Here is an 18470-nt window from a genome sequence, read left to right as displayed (position 1 = left end):
CTTCAGTTTCAGACCTCGAGAAGGAAACCTCCTGATTCTTTCTTTTTCCTTATTTATTTTATATAAAAATAATTAAGGCTCCACATCTGAACGTCTGAGTGAAGATCAGTGCAAACACATTTATGAACATTTCTGTCTTTGTTCTGTGCACCTGAAGGCAGTGTTTGTAGATGTGGACAGATGTTAGAGAAGCTCAGTGGTGAAGTATTTGATCAGTGTGACGTGTGTATGTCTGTCAGAAACATGAAATAAAACAAAGCTTCAGGCTTCAAAAACACCTTTACCTGTAATCTGACATAGGTGTGTTCACTGTTCCTCACAAATCAACTTTTTCCATCGTGTACAGTTTGCACTCTACCTGTTAAGTGAATTTAGCTTCACCTTTTCAGACCAGAGCCAATCAGAGGCTGGTAAAAGCAGGAACTGCAGCTGTAGACAGGTGATCTCACCTGAAGAGGCTGGACCAGGCAAATCGTATTTAGAGTTGTGTCATCATCAAGGCACTTCACTGACGCTCAGACACAGATTGAAGCAGGAAAAATATTTTAATCTGAATCAAAAATATACATCAGCTGATTGACCAGCGAAGGTCACATGTTAACGTGTTTGTAGTGTTTGAAGTCACAAGACGCTCAGAGATCAGCAAACCGTCAGAGAAACACCAGGAAGATGAAAAACACAATGCCCTCAAGCGCAGCACAAAGCCATGCCTTCAATGGCTCAGATGTCCAGGTGTTCTTCCTGCAGGTGAGTGTTTTCTTCCTCAGGTGCTCTACCTGCGTCCCACCCACCAGGTGCTGCCCTGCAGCCTCGTGACATCCTGCTTCTCCTGTGGGCTGAAATGCAGGATGGTGAGGATGGCAGTGAGCGTCTGCTGGCGCCCGTTGGCGTCCTGCAGCGTCAGAAACCGGTACACAATGTTCTTCAGGTACTCCATGTTGGCGCCCTCGCGGCTTTGGTCCCGGATCAGTTTTTCGAGGCGGTCCCGCAGGGCTGCCACCTCCTCATCATGGCGCTCGGCGTTTGTAATGAGTTGTGCCTGCAGCTGGTGCGTGTCCTCCTCCAGCTGGTTCTTCTGCCGCCGCAGTGCACCCACCTCCACCTCCTTACGTGCGAGCTGCTCAGCATACAGCAGCAGTGTTGACTCATTGGGTGTGGCCTGCCGCAGTGCCTGGCTGATCGCGTCGGTCTCTGTGTCAGGGCCATTCTCTTTAGGGTCAGCGGGTGTGTTATGAGCACGATTGGACCAGCTGAGTGTGGCGGCAGCGGCCCGCAGCCTCTCCAGCTCGCGGTCCTTCTCATCCAGCAACGCCATAGTGCGCTGACGCTGCTTGTGAAGCTCCGCCTCCAGTTGCAACAGTTCGTCACGGTGGAGTGCCTCCAGACGCTCCGCCTCCTGCCGGTGTGCCTGCTGCAGCGACACCGCCTGCTGCTGGCGCTCATCAAGCTGCTGGCGGTGGCAGACCTCGGCCTCGTCACTCTGCATGCGGAGGTTTATGTACTTCTCACGCAGCTCAGCAAGCTGGTCGCGCACTTCCTCCAGCTCCCGTGCCTGGCAGCCATCTTTGGCGTTCTTGTTCTTCAGAACCACTTGCGCTCGCACCTTGTAGCGCTCAAACTCATCCCTGAGCTGCCGCAGCTCCTGCTGATAGGCGAGAGCCGCCGCCGCCGCATCTGCACCCGGCTCCACCTCCAGGTCCTGGATGTTCTGGTCGGGGTTCCTCTGAGCCGCAAGGAGCAGCAACTTCTTCACCTTCTGCAGCTTCTCCCGCAGCGCCCCCACATCCAGTTGCTCGTCTGGCCCGAGGTCAGAGGTCACCCTGCTCGAGGCGGCGATGGCGAGTGTTTTGTTCTCCGTGTCAAGCTGCAGCACACGATCGCGGAGTCTCTGCGCTGCCTGCTGGTCACGCTGCCTCGCCTTCTCACACGAGCCCAGCAGCTCCGACAGCTCCGATACACGCTGCTCCAGGACCGCCACCCGAGCCTCTGCCGACTGAGCACGCTCACGAGCGCGCTCTTCTGCATCGCACACCTGCAACACGAACACAGACATGACCTCACTTCCTGTTCTAGTTTACATGGTCTGTTAGAGCTTAAACTGTTTAATGTGGTTAAACCAGGTTCACTGGGACCTGTTTGATTGGGACTTTGTTTGGACCTGGTTCTGGGCTCACCTTGCGGGTCTCGAGCTGGACCTGCTCCTGGACCTGGTTCTTCAGCTTGTTCAATTCTTGCTGCAGCTCGTCCACTCTGGGGTCGGGTATTCGTTGCTCCTCCTCGACAGCCTGCAGCCTCCGCCTCAGCTCGTCTCTCTCTTCCTTGACTTGGTGCAGGAGAGCCTCGGACTCCGTCCCCCGGTCCACGGCCTGTGATGTTACAAGCAGGGCGGTGCTGGCATCCTGGAGGTGGAGCTCAGCGTCCTGCCGGAGGTCTCGCTCGGCCTGCAGGAGCCTCTGTAGCTCGCGGAGCTGCTGAGCGTGGTCCCCCTGCTCCTGCTCGCGCTCGTGCTGCTGCGTAATGATGCGAGCGCGACTTTCAGCAAGCTGCTGCTGCAGGTTGTGCAGTTCCGCCTCGTGCTGTGTTGTCACGGAGACCAGATGTTCCTGCAGCTCTTCAACTTCCTGTTTCAGCTGCCGCTTGTCAGCCTGGAAGCTTGCTTCCATTCGCGACTTCTCCTGTGTCACCGTGGCCAGTGAGCTTGTGAGCGTGCTCAGTTGGCTCTTCAACTGGGCGACTCTGCGGTCTGCCTCCATGCTGGGAGGGGGTGTAGCCTGCTGCTGCTCTGTCCCCACGCTGCCACTCTCAGAGCTGCCATCGGGTTCAGATCCCTGCAGAACAAACATGGAGTCAGAGAATAAGACATGACATCATCAGAGCGTTATGGCGATGGTGATGTCATCAAGTTCTAACTGTGTTCTGGTGATTTAAGTTCAGTTGTCAAAGGAACATACCACCAGCCTTCCTCCCAGTTCTGCCTGGTCCTCCTCGCTCTGGTCGCCTCTCGTAGTCTCACTGGCCATGTCCAGAGACGCCGCCGTGTCCACGCTGTCCTCGCTGTGCAGCGAGCAGCCATCCTCGGTAAGCTCCTGTGTTGCGATGGTCGAACCCTTCTGGGTCAGGTCCAGGTCCTGGGTCACGCTTAGAACCTTAAGGCTGGCCTCCAGTGCCTCTTTCTCCTTCAGGAGGCTCTTGTAGGCCCGGACCACATCCCTAAAGCGGGTCTGGTACTGGATCAGCTGCTTCTTCTGGGACTCCACCGTGTCCAGCAGCTCCTTCCTGCTCGGACCGCCACCAAAGCTCATCCCGAACTTCTCCATGACCTCGTCCAGGTCTGACCAGGTCTGTCCAGGTGAGCCTCTGATCACAGACACCAGAACATGAACAGAACCTTAGCATTGACTTCCTGTTAGAGGGGAAACGGAGAACAGCTGTTCAGAGCACTCATCGATCAATTATCGATGGATGGTTTCTGCGAAGCTGAAACTTTGTGCTGGAACACAAAAGAAGAAGGAGGAGGAAAACAGTTCCTCACCTCTTTCTGTTTCTCAGTGTTTGTTTCTCCCTCTGATTGATTTTTCCGCCGCTTTGATCGTCTCTCCTCACACTGCGCCGACAAACCGGTTCGATCCGGATCACAAACTCACAACCTGTCCGTCACAGTTGGTCAATAATCGACCTAATCGATGAGTAAAATCCGACTCAAAGCTTCATCTGTCAACAGCCGCCATGTTGGATCGAACCGGAAGGGACTGAGACGGAGGAGGCGGGAGTTTACTACTTTGTTCACGGACGTCAGGAAAATGCAAAATAGGATGATTTTTATTTTTTTTTAGCTGATTTAAATTAAAAACTCACTGATTTAAATTAAATAAACAGCCAAACACAACCAATAAAGCAGATATATATATTTACCATTAATATGTTTAACATTTCTGAAAGCAATACAGTATTTTGAATTGATTGTTTATTGGGAGAAAACATTTTTTTTCTTATTTTGTACAAATTTTAGAAGATAACCTTTATTAGTCCCACACGTGGGAAATTTGTTGAACTATGATTAACAAAAAAACAAAATAATAGATTAAAAATAATCTTATTAGAACTTAATTTTAACTTTGTTGGTTGATCATTGATTGAAAATATTTTCATGATTCTGTGTATTAAATTCTGCTCCTCCGTTCTTCAATAGAAAACGCTTTATTATTCTACACACATATATGTTTTTAGCACTGTCACACAATCAGTACGTGTGTATTTCACTTTGTTATGTTCTGTTGTATAATGACGTGACCATAGTGACATATATACATATAAATTAAACGTATTAATATAAATGGCTGTCCCGGAGCCGAAAGTGTTCCTCGCAGCTCATGAACTTCACTTCATGCGCAGAGCTCGAATGTACGGTGTTTGAGCGAACAGTGAACGCCGCGGTGTTTGCTATGCTGTTAATAAAGTTTTTTTTTTTAAGCGCAGCAGTGACGTCATTTGTTCCGCGTTGGCCTGGACGTGGCACCGAGAGGAGCTGCGCCCTCAGTTCGCTCTGCTCCGCGCCTTCTCGGCTCCATTCCGCTGCTGCTCCCGGATCTCCGGCTCTACCCGCTGTCAGTGTGTGACCTGCCACCTCCTCCTCTCCGCAGCCATGGGCCTCACAATCTCGTCGCTGTTCTCCAGACTGTTCGGGAAGAAACAGATGAGGATCCTGATGGGTAAGCGGGGGCTAGGCTAACGAGCTAACCGGCCGGGCTCCGGGGCGGCTGCAAGCGGCTCCGCGGGCTCACCAGCACCACACACCGACTCATTTTTACCAGGAACCCGCTCGCCGAGTCCTGCGGACCGCGGGCCCGATCTTCCCGTGCAGGGAGAAGCAAAAGTCCGGCTCGGAGAAGCAAGAGGCTGTTAGCTCGGAGCTAACGGAAGGAAGCAGGCTGAAAACAGTCCGTTAAACCTAGTTAAATTGGGGTCTAGACGGGGGTTAAACTGGGGTTAAAATGTTTTAATCTGGGGTTAAGCTTAAAACTGTACCGGTGTCATTTTATTAAGTCCATAAAAAACATTAAACCCGGTTTGATCTGAGCTTTAAACCAGCAGCTGGACTCTGATCTAAGTTTAAGTAATCTCAGATTAGTCTTTATTCACTGTATGAGGTTTAAGTAATCTCGGGTTAAACTTGAACCACTGTGAAACATTTAATTAATGTGGGATTAATCTTTGATGTGTGTTTCAGTCGGTTTGGACGCTGCTGGAAAAACTACGATCCTCTACAAACTGAAGCTCGGAGAGATCGTCACCACCATCCCCACCATCGGTACGTCATCAGGACTCAGGGACAAGATGAGGTCATGTGATCAATAATCAGCCGGCTGTGTAGTCAGGTGGTTTAAACATATTGATCAGATCTGATCGGTTTCAGTGTGGATTCGCCAGGTGTGCTTGCACTTGCACAATTTCCTTTAAACTTCTCATTTCAAATTAAAAGTGACCTTTTAGAATAAGAGTCACCTGTTAGTTTGAATAAATAAAGTACCAAAACAAGAAACACAAATGATGAAAGTGCAGACAAACACACACGATGGTGAAAACAAACGGTTAAAGCAGGTAAATACAAACTAAACTTATACACACCACCAACGTTTACACAGCTGTAGATATGTAACCATTAAAACTACAATCATGGAGAACTGAAACAAACTTTTATAGACCTCCTCTGTGCAGGTATTTCAGTGCTACTGCTTCACTCTAACATTATATACTGTTACAGTCACTGTTGTACTGTGATATTTACTGTTGGTTCTCAGCGGGCTGATGGGATGTGTAGTTTCCTGTCAGTGATTCCATTTCCTGTGACTTGGAATGTTTGAAGGTCGTTAAAAGTTTTTCTTTATAATTTGACAAAGAGTCACCTGTTCACAACTCTGTGTGTGTGTGGTTGTGTGTTCAGGCTTTAACGTGGAGACAGTCGAATACAAGAACATCTGCTTCACAGTTTGGGATGTTGGCGGTCAGGACAAGATCAGACCTCTGTGGCGACACTACTTCCAGAACACACAGGTACAGACGCGGAACTCTCAGGTGCAGGCAGGTGTGGGGCTTTTCTCTCTCTGAGGAACGAGACGTTCAGGTTGATCTGCTTCAGTTATGTTTACGTGGACATACATGAGAGGTTTTCTTCTGTGACCCCTCACTGATCTGATCTGTCGTGAGATATTCATCTATAGTAAAATCCTCATTTATATCCTCTATCTCATCATATCTTTATATCCATACATTCTTTAGCAGTAAGTCACATAGAATAGAATAGCATAATTTATCAGAACAGTGAGTGCATATTTGAATGAAGTTGCAGTGGATTTGCTGTCCATTGAAATAATTCTATACAAATAAATCTAAAAGTATAAAATACATTGAAGAATGTCAAACGTGTACGAATAGAAGTGACATTTATGTGTATATGCATGTTAATAAAAGAAATGAGTTATTGAACAGTCTACAAAGTCAAACATGAGACCTGCGCAGGTTATCCTAACACGGCTGCGTTCCCCCTCAGAAACACCTGAGGAGCTTATTTTAGATCCCTGACTCTGCAGCACGACAAACACAGCACAGACTTTCACTGGGCAGGATCCATTAGTCACTGTATTGATGTATTAATTGTATCGATGACTGATGTATTGATCACAGGGTCTGATCTTCGTGGTGGACAGTAATGACAGGGAGCGAGTCGCCGAGTCGGCGGAGGAGCTCTCTAAGATGGTCAGTCCCTTTGTTCACTTTACAGTTACGCATCATTAGACTCATGATTGTCATGGAAACCACTGACTGTATGTCACATGACTCTGTGCAGGTCCAGGAGGACGAGCTGAAGGACGCGGTACTTCTAGTGTTCGCCAACAAACAGGATCTCCCGAACGCCATGGGTGTCAGCGAGCTCACCGATAAGCTGGGTCTGCACAGCCTGCGCAGCAGAACCGTAAGGATCAATAACCCACCCGCACTGATCAGTACTACAGACTCAGTTCTGTTTCTCATGTTTCCCTCCATGGTTTATTGACTGACGATCTAAGTTCTCAGCTTTTTTTCTTGCTCAGTTCTGTAACTGTGAAATCAATAATCAGTCAATCAGTATACAAAACGGGAGACAGTGGGGTGACCTCAAATGAGCCTGCAGCATTGTTCTAGTGGTAGCGCTCTGAGCACATCAGCCAACCCCATATCGCGACAAAGCTTCATGTTGAAGCTGCAGTAATCTGCACTACCAGCAGGGGGAAATTATATATTTAAAGCCATGTGGGTAGTGAGCAAAAATAATTCCATTAATCATCAGAATCGATTAAGTTAGGTGGCTGATATGGATGTACATGTAAAGTGTTGATAATGTCTTTGTAATCGCGAGTATTTTCATGTTGGCTTGAAATAAAATATCTCCCTCTGTTGGTAATCTGTGATGTCAGTGCCAGTGGGCGGAACCCTTGGGTTTTAATTTTACAGTTGCATCCTAATTGGTTGTTAGAAAATCCACTCAGGGGTCTTGATGTCACTGTCACAAACTCATGGAGCTAAATCTGTTTAGACAGGTAAACTCACTTGTGTGTGCTCCCTGTACCTGCCTGCTCACCGATGCTGATCTGTGTGTGTTTCAGTGGCACGTGCAGGCCACCTGTGCGACGCAGGGCACAGGTCTGTACGAGGGACTGGACTGGCTGTCCAATGAGCTGTCGAAGCGTTAGACCACCTGACAGGAAGTAGAAAGCAGACTGATTTCAGCCGCTGATGTCACCGTGTACAGATGAGGAGGAGGAGGAGGAGGAGGAGCGTGTCATCGCTCCATGTTTCTTTTTTTTTTCTTTTTTTCTTCTTTTTTTTTTTTTTTTTAAATTATACCTGTGTGTCTGTAGGAGGAAGTGATGTCATGGACTCTGAGCTCACCTTGATTTCCCATCATCCTCTTCTTCTGTTCTTCAGGTGTTTGTTAGATCTTCTTTCTTTTAATCCGCATGTTTTAACTCAGATTCATGTGACAGGGGGAGGGGCGGGGCTTACGGCAAGTGACAGTCACCTGGGCATTGGGGGCGGGAATTATGACAGGTGATGTCACCTGGTCGTGTGAAGACTCATTCCATAGAGCCAAGTATGGCAGCCTCGTCATTCCTTATCAAAGTGAAGGAGAAACTGAGACCATGATGCAATAAAGGTTTTTTTTCTTCTCACCTGTGTGTTCTGCTTTCTGTTTGAGAAACTTTATTCAGCGTTAACGGCCCGATGAGATGTTTACATAGGCCTGAAGATCTCTTGCTGACCTTTGATCCACCAATCACATATTGGATTTAACTTTATGGGCTACTGGACTGATTTACTAAGTGCGGAAAATGATTGAGACTGTGTATCTCCGGGATGTTCTGTTTATATTTATTTATCATTTAAATATGAAGATGCAGCTGCTTCACTTAAGTAAAAAAAACAAAAATCAGCTGCGAGTGGGACGGCTCAAAGACCAAGAGGAAGGAGAACCGCAGGCCTGCAAACCAAAATAATCCAGTGTGAGCACTTTAGCATTAAGTGTGCTGCTAGAGACGTGAGGCAATCTGACCGTTCATGAAGAACGTTTGTCACAGCCTGTTGTCATTTATGTGACCGCCATAAAACAACAGAACACAGCAAAGTAAGCTAGGTGTTTTGTAGTCCATCGGACATCCGGCATCACGTCATTAAGTAGAGTCGACTGTGAGGCGGTCTTCACAGGTTAGGCTGTCCTAATCACCTCAGTGAGGTGAAGGAAAATGGGTCAGGAATAGGAGACAGGAGGAACCTTTGGAATGCCCCCCTGGTCTTGGTGTCTGAAGAGCACCTGGATTAAAATGGAGGCGGAGCTCAGACTTCTACTGTCAAGTCCAAAAAGTTTTGTTTAACCCTTCTGCCCTCCTTGGGCATCTTTGTGCATTTCATTCTTTTCAACTTTTTTTTTTTTGATTTGCCAATCGATGTGTCTATGTTATAGCTTGTGGCATGAACTTTTGCAGGAAATGTTGGGTCAAATTTTTTTATAATCAAGCATTTTTAACTCTCACATGTCATCCATACTTTTAATGCATTGTAAACCTTTTTGACATCTTTGTGTCCAAATGTACACGGAGAAAATCTGCCATAAAATCCTCATACAGCAATAATTTTTCTGCTTTTTTTTTCATAAATCACTAAATCAACATAAGCCTTTTTCAAAATGATCAAATGTTAAATTATTTTCAGGACTTTAACCCTTTAAATGCCAGTTTAAACAGCTGAATATTTTTGAAAAAAACTCACAAACCTAAATATTTTCCATATGATAAATAGTATGGGGATGGGACGTGTTAAAGATCAGCAACAAAATCAATTTGATTGCATTAGTATTTTTTGTGTAGTGTGTGCGTGTATCTGAGAGTGTGTGTAAATCTGTAAACATGCACTAATAATTTGGGGGTGAATAAAGGTCATCTTGGAGCAGGGATGGGCAACTCCAGGACTCGAGGGCCGGTGTCCTGCAGGTTTTAGACATCACCCTGGGTCAACACACCTGAATCAAATGATTACTTCATTACCAGCCTCTGTAGAACTTCAAGACATGTTGAGCAGGTAATTTAGCCATTTGAATCAGCTGTGTTGGATCAAGGACACATCTAAAACCTGCAGGACACCGGCCCTCAAGCCCTGGAGTTGCCCACCCCTGTCTTGTAGAGATGTATCTTTGCAGAGGGTCTTCAGGATAAATATGGCCTCCTGCTTTTACTGTATTCAAACAAAAACTCTTGTTAGCATGTTTATGCACCTGATTGCTTTCACAGCCAATAAGCTTGCAGCTTGGCTGAGGAAACCTTTCATTAGTAATGAGAGAAGGAGAAAGACCTGGAGCAATGGTGGCAGAGTGACAGACCTCTGCTCCTGCCCTCACAGAAAACACAGATGCTGTCACTGCTACCATCAGCTTGAGCAGAAAGAGAGATGTGTACTGGTTCTGCACAGGTCTAAAAAGAAGCTCTTCTTCCACCTGCAAGTGGATCCCGTCTATTTGTAGAGGGCACCAGGTCACATGCTGCAGGACCTGCACATCCTCACCCACACATGCATCCATCACACACAAAGCCTGTCTGTTCTGTTTCCATCGATGAATCAGATGTTGATTTCCATATAAATTACTCTTGGGGCCCCCTGGTGGTCACATGGCTTCATGTCATAACTGGCAAAAATGCAAGAATGTCATGCTTTTGCAATCAGAATTATGTGATGGCTCGCTGGTGCCCAACACATTTTGCTTTTTCAAAAATAACTCGATAGAATCTAATAGGCTCCTCCTTCATGTGAATGTTTTTTTTATTTATCCATTTGTGTTTGTGTTATTTCAGGTATTACATTATATATGAGTGAGTATATACGAGTAGATGAGTGTGAGAATGCCTGTGTCTTTGTCACAAATGTATAATGAGGGTGAGAAACTGCAGCGATGCCCCGAGGCAGACAGATGGAACCAGGACAACCGCACCAGCTGCAGCCCCCAAATGTACCAATGACCTGAGACCACACATCCCGGTGACTTCTGCACACCCATCCCAGCAGAAGGGAGGGAGGGAGGCCCCACATGGGGTGACAGCCACAGAGGACCAGAGGCAGTGGACAGTCGATCCTGCTAGAGTAGAGGCCAACCACCCTGGTAAGAGTTGAGAGCATGGCCCCAGGCACCCAGGACCACCCGACACCCAGCCAAACTGAGCCACCAAGGGAGCGGGCCAACGACCACGATTAGAACATTCGGCCACGTTTCCCAGAAAGCAGAACAAAATGTTACTGTATGAGGACTTTATGGCAGACTTTGTGTGTCTACATTTTTGTACACGAAGGTGTCGAAAGGATGGAAAATTGGTGGGCACAAAGGTTAAACCATGTTTTCAGGGTCTGCTCACAGCAGGTCCTACAGGTAGGATGCTCAGCATTACCACCTTCACAGTTCCACTCGATCAGACCAAAAGTTTCATGTTCAAAAACTTTTATTTCACACAAACTTTAAACATCAAAAACATCATCGTCATGGCAACTCTGTAACCCAGCTGAGCTTCTACACACTGATTGGCTCTTTCTGGTTGTGCTGACGTTTGACCACAAAGACCTTCTGACCAGAGACCGTCACCGTGTACACAAAGTCGTCCAGGATCACTGCAGACACACACACACACACACACACACAGGTTAGTCCATCTGAAGTCACAGGGTTCCACCTGAGCTTTGTATCCCATCATGCAACATGAACAACATGCTCATCAAATACATGAAAACGTTGCTGATGATGATGCACCAGGTTTGAATCATGTGACAGTGATGACATCATTAACAGTTCTGAGAAAAACAAAGCAAAACACCTGAGTCATGTTTGTTTTTACTGAAGCTGATAAAGTGACCGTGCAGGTGTATTTGTGATACCTGACATGCGTTTGAAAGGTGGATCAGCTGATCCTGATAACCTGAAGCGACTTGCTGTTCGAACCATCTGCATCATGACACCTGCTGTGTGCTCGTCATTCTCCAGCTCGCCTGCAGACTGATCAGTAATCAATAATCAATCACTTTGATCCTCTTCTGATCAATAGACTTAACTCAACTCTTTAATCTATTTTAATAATCTGAGGATCCATATTTCCCCCTGTTTACAGCACTTTAATAATCCAGAATAATCTGAGAAAAGAGCAGAGTTCAGCTCGCAGTATCAAATGTGAATTCAGTTTAACCTGTAGAAATGTTAAATGAGCTTAAATCTAAATGGAGTCTGGTCTCTGTGTGACCAAACTAGCCTGAGCACCAGACTACTTGCAGAAATCACCTTATTTAACAATGAGCGTGGTTAAATAAAGACCAAACTGCACTCATAAAGAAGTTCTTTGTGAACTGAACATCTGAAAGCTCAGAGAGACTCACGGCCAGGACACCATCCTCACTGATGACCAGGTACCCAAGCTGGTCCGGGATCCGCTCCAGACCCGCAGTGAGCGCCGCTGTGGCCTGAAAGAATGACGACATCATCAGGATAACATTATGAAGCTAAAAGGAAGTGATGTTTGATGACTCATTGGTTCACTGATAAACGAAGATCAGCAGAACAAGAAGTGTGTTTCCTCAGGTCGAAGCTTCAGAGACTCACTAAACAGCCTTAGATCATTCGTCCAGTAATAATTCTGCATCTTCATCAGGTACGACCTGTGGTCCTCAGGTGCCAATGGGGTTACCCATTTAAAGATGGTTTCTTGTTTACCATGGTTACATTCGTCCTGCATACATGACACACACTCCCCGTTTCACAGGAACACAGTTGAGACCCCAGGGCGCAGGTAAACCCGCTTCGAACGTCACTCCCCCTCCTCTCTGTTTGTACCACTCCCTTCCTGCAGAGGGCGCTGTTGCTGTCCCGCAGGTATTTGCATTGAGCCCGATTATCAGTGATTATAACTCTGAAGAGAGCTCCAAGCTTCACCCTTGGAACGCTCTGGTTTTCATTTTTTGAAGGGAAGCATTTCCGCGTGTTTATCCTCCTTGTTCATAGAGAGGCTAAGAGGACGCTAACAGCGTTAGTGAACGGCACACAGCGGACAGTCCGAGATCCGTGAACGCCTCACCGAGGCCCTGAACGCTGAATTAAAAAACAAACAAACAAACAAACAAAAAACCCAAAACGAGAATCAAAGTAAAACTTTAAACTCACCATGTTCGTCTTCTTCTGCTTCTACAGCCCACAGCTGCGCATTTCCGTCTTTATCGCAGAGCCTCACGTGACTGATGAGGCCTTCATGTGCTGTCGGACAAAAGAGACAGACACAGACACTCACGCACAGTGCGGGACTGACGGTCGGTGCTTGTCCCGATTATCAAATAAATAAGAATAAACGTTTGTGACATTTTAGGAATGTTTGGATTAATGTCGAGGACGTTGCTGTCTAAATATGACCTCATTGTTGCCCGATAAAGATGAAAATAAAATAAAACACATAAATAAACGAGTGACGTTCATATTTTTTTAATTTCTATAGGGGGCGCCATATTGAAGCGGAAGTGCAGGTCAGCTGATCCCTCACATGACGTGTCCCGTGAAGCTGAGTGTTTCTCTCCGGGAATCTCACCTGCATCTCCGTGATGGCCGGCCGCGGGAAACTGATCGCCGTGATCGGAGACGAGGACACGTGCACGGGCTTCTTGCTCGGCGGGATCGGAGAACTGAACAAGAACCGGAAACCGAACTTCCTGGTGGTGGAGAAGGACACAAGCATCACCGAGATCGAGGAGACTTTCAAGTAAGATGGACTCCACACACACACACACACACACACACACCAAAATGTGTTAAAAAATCAGCCGATTTAACGCTCCTTTCACGTGTTTCTGTCAGTGTCACCTGACCGAAGGTCTCGGTGGTCCTCGTGGGTCAAAAGTCAGATCGGTTTTATTATAATTCGGACGGCACCAGCCTGGAACCGTATTAACCCCTCGGTGACTTCAAAAACACTGGTTGTAGGACAGGAGGCCGGCTGCTTTTTTTGATGAAAATAAGAATGGATTCTGGTGTATTTGGGCCCAGTCTGTAACTACATCCAGCATCCTGAGTTTTCAGCCCTTAGATGATCTCGGATAGAGTGTAATGGATTGATCAGCCGATCAATATATTAATCCAGCTCTCAGCTAATCTCCATGAAATGAACTTAACCTGTTAAATGCCGTAAAATTAGAAAAGACTTCAGTCTGTTTCCGTGGATTCCTGAACCTGATTTCAGAAATCATTGTATTTTAATAGTTATTCAGTCTTTCTGACTTCATTAAAACTGCACATAAATAATCGCGATCTTTGTAAATGTAGCATGTTAGCTCTCACACCGGACTCTATTGAAGAACCAGAGCTTTTTATTAAATCTGTATGAAATCAGCATTTTCAATGAAGGATTTAATATCAGCAAAAATTTAAATACTTTATATTAATTATGATATTTTATAATATATAATCTTTTATGATTGCTTCACACATTTTTTCCTTTTGTTTAATTGTTGACTTGCATTTATCAGTTAGTTTCAGAGAAGTTGGTCTGGTGCTTTGGGGTTGTATTCCTGAAATTTTCCTTGATGGCCTCATGTGCTGTGTGACACACACCAGACTCCATTCAAAAATCAGCTGATTTCAATGATCACTGTTGAGTTTGGAAATGTTTTTGATATCTTAAAACAGACCAGCTCTTACAGAGATGTTTCAGATTAGGAATTCCTGTGTTCTCTACAAACTCATCTGCTCATCTGCGAATATCCTTTACATCTAAACCTCTGTAACCCACCGTTAGAGACGGATGATGTTAAATTGACAATAATTTGAATTGTCTGACTTCCTGTGTTAAGCTCAGCAGTAACAAACAGACCAGAGAGAAATGTTAGTCCTCCGAGACTCTCAGAAACACCACGCCTTCATTTACTTCCTGTTACACCTCCACTGGTTCTTCTCGGGTTCTGAGGATGTTAAATTGTGACTGGACTTTGGCGTGGCAGCCTGACGGGGCTATTCTTTTTCTTCTCCTCTGCAGGAGCTTCCTGGCACGTAACGACATTGGTATCATCCTGATAAATCAGTTCATCGCTGAGATGATCCGGCACGCCATTGATGCCCACATGCAGTCGATCCCGGCCGTGCTGGAGATCCCGTCCAAAGAGCACCCGTACGATGCGTCCAAGGACTCCATCCTGCGCCGTGCCAAGGGCATGTTCTCTGCCGAAGACTTCCGATAGACAGCGAGTTGCGCTGATGCGGTTCACAGATTTGTCCTGATGTGTTTGTGCTGTGATGTTTACTTTTATTTCCAGGAAGGGATGTATGCCCATGTGATCGTTTTTAGACCAAACCTGATTGAGTCATGTGACCTGCCCCTCCTCCTAGGTGTTTGTTCCAGATGTGTTAACTTATAAACGTGAACAGATGTGCGAATAAATGAATAAATAAACTTGTTGTTTAAAGTTATTTTTTGTTTAATTTGATGGATGCACACACGTCTACTCCTTGTTTCCAGCCTCAGGTGTGATGAGCTTTAAGGTTTAAACACCAGCAGAAATGGGCAGTGTCAGTCAGCAGCAGACAAACTCCTCACAGCGCCATCCGGAATTCTGTGTATTTTTGTCCTCCTGGTGTCTGTGTGGAGGTCCTTCAGTAACTTTCAAGACACCCTGGCCTAAACACCAGGATCCATGAACCCACAACTCAGAACATCTGTGAGCTGCAGCAGGGGTCACGACCTGAGAAATTCCCAAATAACTTACACAAAGGCCAGAGGTCATTCAAGAACTTGAGGATAAAGTTTGCTTGGTCTGAGCTTAATGAAGCTAACAGGAAGTCTTTGATGGGATTTTCATAATAAAGCTCCCTGTTATCCACCTGAGCCTCACAATGGAGGAGGAGAAATGAGCTAATCAGCAGACAGGTGTGAGTAAGCCAGATGTTTGATGCTGTTTATGATAGTTCATTTTCTGCCAACCTCTTCCACCAGCTAATCCGGAGGCAAGTGAGGCATTTCCCAACCAGTTGTGATTATTCATCTTAATTTCTCTAGTTGAGTAAATATCCCAACGTTACAGCAGAGCTGATTCAATAAGTTCTCACAAAGCACCATGTCTGCTCTTCTGTTCCTCCTAGGTGTTTTCATGACAAACGGCGAGCTAGCGGCACCATTTCAGATCAGATGTGTTCATCTAACCTTACTGTACAAGGAAGTTACATCTGACTGGATCACTTCCAAACTGGTTGCGAGATTCTTCACAACCTAAAACGTCTGATTGGATCTCGTATTGTTGATACATTTTGTCACAGTTTTTGTCCTTGTGCATTACTTTTTATTTAGTTATCTCATTTCTGTCAGAAAAAAATGTTGTAAATGAAAATAGGTGAAAAGTATTGTTCAGTAGATTTAACACACTTTCCAGCCTGTCCTGGGTCTGCCTTGGGACCTCATCCAAATGCAGGAGGTGCCATGGTCAGATATCGAAGGACCTCAGCTACCTCCTTTCAATGTGGAGAAGTAGCGGCAGTACTCTAAGCCCCTCTCAAATGACTGAAATCCTCACCCTTTCTCTAGGAACAGCACGGCCACCCTTCAGAGGAAGCTCATTGCTGCTGCCTGTACCTGCAACCTTATTCTTTTGGCTACTCCCCAGAACTAATGACCACAGGTGAGGGTAAGGACAATGGGATATCGTCATCACTTTGAAACTGTGTTTTTGTTGCTTTTGATGCGCTAGAGCTAAAATCCTGAAAACTATATTTTTATCAGAGTGAAGCTGCTCTGTGTTCATCACATCAGACTTTAACAATCAATAAATCATAAACCTGAAGTCCTGCTGATCGATCACACACGTGTCTGTGAACTCTCCGTGTGCTTCAGTGTCTTTGTATCGTCAGCCTCAGAGCGAGTCCACATTAACCTGAAAGTCTGCACGCTTATGGGATGGGGCAGAGGCGGAGCCAGGCATTTGAAACACCCGGGGCTTAGCCCAAAAGGGTAGTATGCATGTGGGATTTTTTTATTTATTTTTTGGGGGGGTAGAAATGACTGAAAGATTAATAGGCTCTGTTTTGAGTTTTGTTAAAAAAAGAATGACTTCATATAGGAAAAAAATATATATCACATATGCAGGACACCTTAAGCTAGGTTTTTAATTAAGCAGCAAGGCAGAACAAGGTCAGGGCTGTATCAAGACACGTGGACTAAACCCCAATTCAACCAGACCCAGAACTGATCCAGAATTAAAACAGGACTACGACAGTTCAAAATCAGGACTACTTGGGATTTAACCAAGACAGAACAAGAATCAAAACTAGATGATAGTAGCACTAAAAATCATCATAGACCTGCACTACACTTATTTTTTAATTCTACCAAAGTCCACTATTTAGATTGAGAAAAGTTTATATAATTATTTAGCTTTGTTGTGCAAACAAGCCTGCATAACGTAATAAATGTAAAATTTGAAAAATAACAAACCTAAAAAGAAACACTAGGTACGAGATACATGAGTACCTATGATACGGTGATACTTTTGGTAAACAACCATTTGACTAACATGTGTGTCTCACCTGCTCTTGTTCATCTCTGTTCTGTCCCCATTCTCCTCTCTCTCCCTCTCTGTTCCTCTCTCTCCCTCTTTGTGCTGACAATCATCAAATATACAGTTGAAACCACATATTTACATACTCTTCAGATAAAAACACTTTTTTAATTGTAACATCAAATCAGACTAAATGTTTATTTTTTAGATTGATAAATATAAAAACACATTTGTTAACTTTAAGAGTAAAGAGAGAAACTATCTGTATTTCTTAATTGTAAATGGCACCAAATTGTATGCAAAATTGAGCCACATTTATGGAGCTCCACAATTCTTTTCCAGGTGTTTTGGTTGACATCTCTTGATTTTCCCATGTCAAAGAAACAGGCTCTGTGTTTTGCCTTATATGCATCCACAGCTGTGCCACCAATTTACTCACATGGACTCTACTAACCTATCAGAAGCTTCTTCAGCTCACAATGGAATCCTCTGGAGTTTTTTTTATTAATTAACAATAAACTTAGTGTACATGTGCTCCTAAATTTGATGAAAGTGATAATAAATAGACAGATCTCTCTCTCTTTATTCTGACATTTAACTAATTCAAAAGATATTTCAATATTTATTTAACCAAAACAAGTTTACTCTAAATTGATGTTGTGCAGTAAAAAAATGTTCTTGTGTTTTCCATAAAGTGTATGTAAATATCTGGTTTCAACTGTGAATATACTGCTGTGTATTGAAATTCCTCTTGTTTTGCATAGAAATATACTGAACAACATACAAAGCATAATATATAAAATACCACCAGAGTTTTTTCTTTGAAAGAAGCCCCTTATGTCCATTCTTGTATATCAGTGCATTACTGAAACCGATTTATTTAGCCGTGGAGGGAAACAACTGAAAATATGAAATAAACACACACGTAAGCTAAGACTCTCTAAAGAAACAGCATTGTTGTTGTTCGGCTTTTCATTTCGCCATTTGTTGATTCACTCGAAGAGCAAGTAACTAATATGGGTCAAGTGATCAGTTTGACATCAATCTTTCGTGATACACCGTCATATTTACATTATTTGTACGGTACGGATGATTTGCTTTGGTACCTGGTCGAACTTCAGTTCTCCTCTGTCTGCTCAGTGTTGCCAACTCCTCAGTAAGGAAAATCGCTATTGGTTGTCCTAAAAGTCGCTAGAAGTCGCTAAATGACGTCATCGCCTAATTTGCATAATTGGTCATGCTAATCTAATTGTAACCTATGTTGTTGGAGAGAGAAATAACATCGTGGAAGAGACATAAAGTGAGTAAAAAACGTCCCAAATGCATTTAGAGTTTATTTAGAACTACAAATTAAATTTCTTTTAGCAATTATTGTTTTTTTTAATGTC

General features: G+C 44.8%; 4 protein-coding genes across 5 annotated transcripts; 2 read left to right on the top strand and 2 right to left on the bottom strand.

Annotated features, from left to right (window-relative positions):
* Nucleotides 1–526: 526 nt before the first annotated feature.
* On the bottom strand, nt 527–3769 carry gcc1 (GRIP and coiled-coil domain containing 1). Of its 2 annotated transcripts, none has more exons than XM_082510591.1 (4): nt 3533–3769; nt 2952–3357; nt 2175–2828; nt 527–2032 (listed from the first exon to the last, which is right to left on the bottom strand). In XM_082510591.1, the coding sequence occupies exons 2-4, from the start codon at nt 3315–3317 to the stop codon at nt 773–775; spliced, it is 2280 nt and encodes a 759-aa protein (XP_082366717.1). In that variant the 5' UTR covers nt 3318–3357; nt 3533–3769; the 3' UTR covers nt 527–772. The 2 variants fall into 2 exon arrangements, with proteins under 2 accessions (XP_082366717.1, XP_082366716.1); XM_082510590.1 differs by having other exon boundaries at nt 2952–3403; nt 3533–3767.
* A 699-nt stretch (nt 3770–4468) lies between these two features.
* On the top strand, nt 4469–8207 carry LOC309692180 (ADP-ribosylation factor 4). The gene is made up of 6 exons (XM_082510423.1): nt 4469–4709; nt 5228–5308; nt 5942–6051; nt 6682–6753; nt 6845–6970; nt 7641–8207. Exons 1-6 carry the CDS (start codon nt 4643–4645, stop codon nt 7725–7727), a joined length of 543 nt encoding a protein of 180 aa, XP_082366549.1. The 5' UTR covers nt 4469–4642; the 3' UTR covers nt 7728–8207.
* Nucleotides 8208–10997: 2790 nt separating this feature from the next.
* On the bottom strand, nt 10998–12829 carry lamtor4 (late endosomal/lysosomal adaptor, MAPK and MTOR activator 4). The gene is made up of 4 exons (XM_082510184.1): nt 12719–12829; nt 11938–12021; nt 11446–11563; nt 10998–11181 (listed from the first exon to the last, which is right to left on the bottom strand). Exons 1-4 carry the CDS (start codon nt 12719–12721, stop codon nt 11084–11086), a joined length of 303 nt encoding a protein of 100 aa, XP_082366310.1. The 5' UTR covers nt 12722–12829; the 3' UTR covers nt 10998–11083.
* A 244-nt stretch (nt 12830–13073) lies between these two features.
* Nucleotides 13074–15004, top strand: atp6v1f (ATPase H+ transporting V1 subunit F). The gene is made up of 2 exons (XM_082510180.1): nt 13074–13304; nt 14574–15004. The coding sequence occupies exons 1-2, from the start codon at nt 13147–13149 to the stop codon at nt 14773–14775; spliced, it is 360 nt and encodes a 119-aa protein (XP_082366306.1). The 5' UTR covers nt 13074–13146; the 3' UTR covers nt 14776–15004.
* The last annotated feature ends 3466 nt before the right edge of the window (nt 15005–18470 follow it).

Source organism: Aulonocara stuartgranti (genome assembly GCF_965226115.1).
Source record: "Aulonocara stuartgranti genome assembly, chromosome: 17".
Taxonomy (NCBI): Eukaryota; Metazoa; Chordata; class Actinopteri; order Cichliformes; family Cichlidae; genus Aulonocara; species Aulonocara stuartgranti.
The sequence above is the reverse complement of the archived record's forward strand: the minus strand, read 5'-3'. Positions and strand labels throughout refer to the sequence as shown.